Source organism: Nerophis lumbriciformis, linkage group LG20 (genome assembly GCF_033978685.3).
Source record: "Nerophis lumbriciformis linkage group LG20, RoL_Nlum_v2.1, whole genome shotgun sequence".
Taxonomy (NCBI): Eukaryota; Metazoa; Chordata; class Actinopteri; order Syngnathiformes; family Syngnathidae; genus Nerophis; species Nerophis lumbriciformis.
This window is the reverse complement of record NC_084567.2, coordinates 2,320,353-2,327,500: the sequence shown is the minus strand read 5'-3', so window position 1 is coordinate 2,327,500 and position 7,148 is coordinate 2,320,353. Positions and strand designations below refer to the sequence as shown.

Here is a 7,148-nt window from a genome sequence, read left to right as displayed (position 1 = left end):
TTAACCGAGGGAGAGTTCAAAACCAGATGGAACAATCACAAGGCTTCTTTCAGGAACAAAAACCTGCGGAATACCACAGAACTCAGCAAACACATTTGGGACCTCAAAGACAATAATGTTGAACATTCAATAACATGGCAAATTCTTGCATCCAGCACACCTTACAATAGTGGTAATAAAAGACGCAACCTATGCTTGAAAGAGAAACTGTTTATTATTTACCGTCCAGACCTGTCATCCCTCAACAAGCGCAGCGAAATTGTAACAGCATGCCGCCACAGACGGAAACACCTCCTAGGCAACACATGAGCCAATCAGCACGCCCCTACGCCAGCCTGTACCCACCCACTCTGTGCCCTATATAAACCATGGTATGTGAATGCTCCCATTAAAATCTCCTGATGATTGAGGGAACCCCCTCATGAAACAGGCCTGTAGAGATGAAATAGTCTTGTGATTTTTTTTCCCACACATACATATATATATATATATGATATGTGTGTGTATGTTACTCATCAGTTACTCAGTACTTGAGTAGTTTTTTCACAACATACTTTTTACTTTTACTCAAGTAAATATTTGGGTGACTACTCCTTACTTTTACTTGAGTAATAAATCTCTAAAGTAACAGTACTCTTACTTCGAGTACAATTTCTGGCTACTCTACCCACCTCTGATGTTTACATCATCTCTAATAGGACACGTGGTTTTAAAGTGGATTGTGTTGTACCTGTTTGAGTGTGCTGGTGAGGAAGTAGATGAGCGACAGCCCGAAGACGACCCCCAGCACCCAGCGCTTCCTCAGCAGCCGCCGCAGCAGCATCATGGCCCGCCTAGGACTTGGACGCCACACCGCTGCAGCACATCAACACTCCCGGTGCACACTTTCTGTCTCAGCAGCGTGTGCTGCAGCTAGCTTGCACAACACTGATGTGACACATTACATGACTTGTTATTGGCCCATGCTGCTTTATAAATGTGCACATTTAAGCATTTTTTTCCCCAAACAAAGCGATTACTTGGGGCCTGTTGTTAGCCTGCTAGCTAAACACTTACAAACACGCAGCACCTCCCGCTCATATGACTTTAAGCCCCAACGACTACAAAAAAATGAAAAAACTTCTTACGATGAAGCGGTTTTCTAACAAAACCAAATGTTACATATAACTTAATAAACAACTATAATGTGTTAATAACGCCGGCGTACACAATCCCGCACAACAGTGATTGGTCGTTACGTGACTACGTCACCCCGGAAGTTGCCAATCTTTTTTTTTTTTAAATATATAATTTTTTTTATTTCTGAATTTTATAAATCTTTATTTATAAAATGCAACATTTACAAACAATTGAGTAATGTATAATGTAACAAACAGTTCATGTTGTCCCAAGTTACCGGAGAGTGTTTGGAGGAGTTTTGTCCCTCCAGCGTTGCCGTAAGGCTGTGACGTAAAAGGGGGTGTGGTTGTGGGAAGAAGTGTGTGAAGTTATTTTTTTAATATGTATTGTATCAGGCCCGGCCCTAACCAATCTGGCGCCCTAGGCAAGATTTTAGGTGGCGCCCCCCCACATCGGCAGTGAAGTGTATATACTCACAAGAAACCGGATAGCTTTGTCTTTGACCTTTTTTTTTTTACTTAAATAAAGCAAATTAACAATCAGAATAGTTAACAAGATAAAAAAAAAAATGAATAAATAAATGAATGCAAAAATGAATATATGAAATACAATATTTTTTACATACATATTGCTTAATTAACATTAATGATGTGCACTTTAACAACTAGGCTTACAACTATACCTAATATATAAAGGGGTGGAAAAGTGACTATTACCTGCAGGGCAAACATTAGCTAACCAGAAGGCAATAACAATGTAAACAAAAAACACCTGCTTAAAAGATCTAATACAAATGTCCCTGAGGAATGTAAGGTGGGAGTACTGTGATTACCTAACGTTACATTATTATTTTCCATAACAATTTAGCCCACTCCACAATATTAACCCGACGTTAAAACAGAACTAGCTATTTATTGATTAGCAATTGCCTAATCATGTAACATTAGCTTAATGCTAAAAAGCCAGGTTACTATCACATTCTGTAACAGACAAATAATTTCATGTAGGCTAACGTTACCTACCTGCTACCTCTGTCTTTTCTCGTTTCTACTCCTCTTCTTTTGTCTTTTTTCTTCCCTGGGCACCTGACAGTTTTGGCCGTTTTGACATCTTGTGTTGATTTTTTGATGTGGTGACGTCCAAAAAGAGTCATGATACGGGAAGGGAGAGGGCGCACCGTGCGGGGGAGGGGGGGGGGGGGGGGGGGCGTAATGTTGTAACAAATAATATTTCTATTATATAGGCTTTACTTTGCATTTTAATTAACGTGGGATTATTTTTTGTATTTAGAAATAATAGTACCAACTTTTTTTTTTTTTCTCCAACATTTGTGGCACTGGCGTGGCGCCCCCTGATGGGCGGCGCCCTTAGCATTTGCCTATACGGCCTATGCCACGGGCCGGCCCTGTATTGTATTATGTATTTTTTTTAGGTACATACGTTATTTTTGGTTTTCTTACATATACCTCGTTGTTATGAAGGTTCAAATGTTTTTGTCATTTTTAAATAGTGTTGCATTTTTCTACTAATGTTTTACACCAATATACAGGTAAAAGCCAGTAAATTAGAATATTTTGAAAAACTTGATTTATTTCAGTAATTGCATTCAAAAGGTGTAACTTGTACATTATATTTATTCATTGCACACAGACTGATGCATTCAAATGTTTATTTCATTTAATTTTGATGATTTGAAGTGGCAACAAATGAAAATCCAAAATTCCGTGTGTCACAAAATTAGAATATTACTTAAGGCTAATACAAAAAAGGGATTTTGAGAAATGTTGGCCAACTGAAAAGTATGAAAATGAAAAATATGAGCATGTACAATACTCAATACTTGGTTGGAGCTCCTTTTGCCTCAATTACTGCGTTAATGCGGCGTGGCATGGAGTCGATGAGTTTCTGGCACTGCTCAGGTGTTATGAGAGCCCAGGTTGCTCTGATAGTGGCCTTCAACTCTTCTGCGTTTTTGGGTCTGGCATTCTGCATCTTCCTTTTCGCAATACCCCACAGATTTTCTATGGAGCTAAGGTCAGGGGAGTTGGCGGGCCAATTTAGAACAGAAATACCATGGTCCGTAAACCAGGCACGGGTAGATTTTGCGCTGTGTGCAGGCGCCAAGTCCTGTTGGAACTTGAAATCTCCATCTCCATAGAGCAGGTCAGCAGCAGGAAGCATGAAGTGCTCTAAAACTTGCTGGTAGACGGCTGCGTTGACCCTGGATCTCAGGAAACAGAGTGGACCGACACCAGCAGATGACATGGCACCCCAAACCATCACTGATGGTGGAAACTTTACACTAGACTTCAGGCAACGTGGATCCTGTGCCTCTCCTGTCTTCCTCCAGACTCTGGGACCTCGATTTCCAAAGGAAATGCAAAATTTGCATGGTTGGGTGATGGTTTGGGGTGCCATGTCATCTGCTGGTGTCGGTCCACTCTGTTTCCTGAGATCCAGGGTCAACGCAGCCGTCTACCAGCAAGTTTTAGAGCACTTCATGGTTGCTGCTGCTGACCTGCTCTATGGAGATGGAGATTTCAAGTTCCAACAGTTCCAACAGGTTCAATCTTTCTGTGTGGAGTTTGCATGTTCTCCCCGTGACTGCGTGGGTTCTCTCCGGGTACTCCGGCTTCCTCCCACCTCCAAAGACATGCATCTGGGGATAGGTTGATTGGCAACACTAAATTGGCCCTAGTGTGTGAATGTGAGTGTGAATGTTGTCTGTCTATCTGTGTTGGCCCTGCGATGAGGTGGCGACTTGTCCAGGGTGTACCCCGCCTTCCGCCCGATTGTAGCTGAGATAGGCTCCAGCGCCCCACGCGACCCCAAAGGAAAAAAGCGGTAGAAAATGGATGGATGGATGGATGTCTACTGTTGAGATAATACAAATTTTAAATGTGAATTTAAAAAAAATAAAAAATAAAAAAGTGTGTGAAGTCATCATTAAAGAAGCAGTGGCTACCGGACTTGCTGTAGTGTCTCCCGTTTATTATTTTATTAGATAAAAACACAATGTAGCCGAGTGTCCTGGGTTCGCCTATCAAAATAAGTACACAAACAGTACAAAACAGCGCCAGGGGGTTGTAAACTCAATAAAGTACTATATATGGCTCTTGTACTTGGTATCGTTACAGTCAATATTTGTATAGATCCACTCTTTTGTTTACATTCAGGAGGGAAGAGCTTGCTGTTAGCGGTTAGCTATTGTATGCTCCAAGGGTGTGCAGTGAAACCTGTTCAGCTATTCCTCATCCTGAAGGGATGATACTTGTAAAAAAAAACAATGTTTATTTGTCACCATGGAGGTGAGGATTTGTGATTTGGAAGTAGCTAAAACACTGCAGAGGGACATTAGCCGCTAGCGAGTGAGGACTTTGCAGTTCATTGAGGAAGCGTTCATTTTCTTGCCACGGTCAGAGATCTGAACAGCTCCTTTATTTAAGGGCACTTATGTTCCAGTTTTATGTGATGGGATTTAATGTAACTGTTTCTTATTACAAATGCACTGTTTTTAAATGTTGCAAGTGATAAACGCTTATTTAGTGAAACGAAAATAATTGTAAAACTGCATTAATATACATAAATTATTGATGCATCAATAATCGAATCGTAGCTCCTGAATCGTAATCGTATCGTGAGTCGTTCAAAGATTCTCACCTCTACTAGTAGGAGACTGTATCCTTGACATATAACTGTTTTAGTATGTAATGTTTTAGTTATTGAAATAAAAATTATGTAAAAATAAATAAGTAAATAATGACCCCCCGTAACTCCGAGAGGGATAAAGTTAAAAGTAAAGTTAAAGTACCAATGATTGTCACACACACACTAGGTGTGGCGAGATTATTCTCTGCATTTGACCCATCACCCTTGATCACCCCCTGGGAGGTGAGGGGAGCAGTGGGCAGCAGCGGTGGCTGCGCCCGGGAATCATTTTGGTGATTTAACCCCCAATTCCAACCCTTGATGCTGAGTGCCAAGCAGGGAGGTAATGGGTCCCATTTTTATAGTCTTTGGTATGACTCGGCCGGGGTTTGAACTCACAACCTACCGATCTCAGGGCGGACACTCTAACCACTAGGCCACTGAGTAGGTAGAAAAAGAAATGGATGGATGGAATTGCGACCAATATTGTCTTCCAGTCCTGATCATGTAGTAAACAAACTGTCAGCAAATATCAGCATCTAAAATAGACTGCAATATATATATATATATATATATATATATATATATATATATATATATATATATATATATATATATATATATATATATATATATATATATATATATATATATATATATATATATATATATGTCTTAATAAGGTTATCCAAAAAATAGTGCTCGATACCGTAGTAGAGCGCAATATATGTATGTGTGGGGAAAAAAATCACAAGACTATTTCATCTCTACAGGCCTGTTTCATGAGGGGTTCCCTCAATCATCAGGAGATTTTAATGGGAGCATTCACATACCATGGTTTGTATAGGGCACAGAGTGGGTGGGTACAGGCTGGCGTAGGGGCGTGGTGATTGGCTCATGTGTTACCTAGGAGGTGTTTCCGTCTGTGGCGGCATGCTGTTACAATTTCGCTGCGCTTGTTGAGGGATGACAGGTCTGGACGGTAAATAATAAACAGTTTCTCTTTCAAGCATAGGTTGCATCTTTTATTACCACTATTGTAAGGTGTGCTGGATGCAATATTCAATAACATGGCAAATTCTTGCATCCAGCACACCTTACAATAGTGGTAATAAAAGATGCAAACTATGCTTGAAAGAGAAACTGTTTATTATTTACCGTCCAGACCTGTCATCCCTCAACAAGCGCAGCGAAATTGTATCAGCATGCCGCCACAGACGGAAACACCTCCTAGGTAACACATGAGCCAATCACCACGCCCCTACACCAGCCTGTACCCACCCACTCTGTGCCCTATATAAACCATGGTATGTGAATGCTCCCATTAAAATCTCCTGATGATTGAGGGAACCCCTCATGAAACAGGCCTGTAGAGATGAAGTAGTCTTGTGATTTTTTTTCCCACACATACATATATATATATATATATATATATATACATATATATATCCCACCTCCAAAGACATGCACCTGGGGATAGGTTGATTGGCAACACTAAATGGTCCCTAGTGTGTGAATGTGAGTGTGAATGTTGTCTGTCTATCTGTGTTGGTCCTGCGATGAGGTGGCGACTTGTCCAGGGTATACCCCGCCTTCCGCCCAAATACAGTTGAGATAGGTTCCAACACCCCCCGCGACCCAAAAAGGGACAAGCGGTAGAAAATGGATGGATATATATATATATATATATATATATATATATATATATATATATATATATATATATATATATATATATATATATATATATATGTCTTAATAAGGTTATCCAAAAAAATAGTGCTCGATACCGTAGTAGAGCGCAATATATGTATGTGTGGGAAAAAAAATCACAAGACTATTTCATCTCTACAGGCCTGTTTCATGAGGGGGGGTACCCTCAATCGTCAGGATCTCCTGACGATTGAGGGTACCCCCCCTCATGAAACAGGCCTGTAGAGATGAAATAGTCTTGTGATTTTTTTCCCCACACATACATATATATATATATATATATATATATATATATATATATATATATATATATATATATATATATATATATATATATATATATATATGTGCAAAGCCATAGGCTCACACAAGTTCAGTAAATAATTTAAATTTGGAGCACAGCATCATCGTTTTCACAGCTTTTTGGTTGTGAATTGCCAATCATAACTGTGATTGGTCGTAATGTGATTACGTCACCCCGGAAGTTGCCGGTCATTAAAAAAATATATATATATATTTATTTTTTATACCATTATTTATAAATTGCAACATTTACAAACGATTGAGAAATAATAATAATCAAAATAAATACACAAGCAGTTGCCAAATCATAACTGTGATTCGTCGTAACGTGATTACGTCACCCCGGAAGTTTCCAAAAAAAACAA

At 39.6% G+C, this 7,148-nt stretch overlaps 1 protein-coding gene across 1 annotated transcript in view; it reads right to left on the bottom strand.

Moving 5' to 3' along the window:
- Positions 1–1,241, bottom strand: part of spring1 (SREBF pathway regulator in golgi 1) — a 25,140-nt gene extending 23,899 nt beyond the window's left edge. Inside the window, exon 1 of the mRNA XM_061980074.2 lies at positions 731–1,241. Coding sequence (XP_061836058.1) covers positions 731–826 — 96 coding nt within the window. The 5' untranslated portion in view covers positions 827–1,241. The remainder of the gene's footprint in view (positions 1–730) is intronic.
- Positions 1,242–7,148: the final 5,907 nt, after the last annotated feature.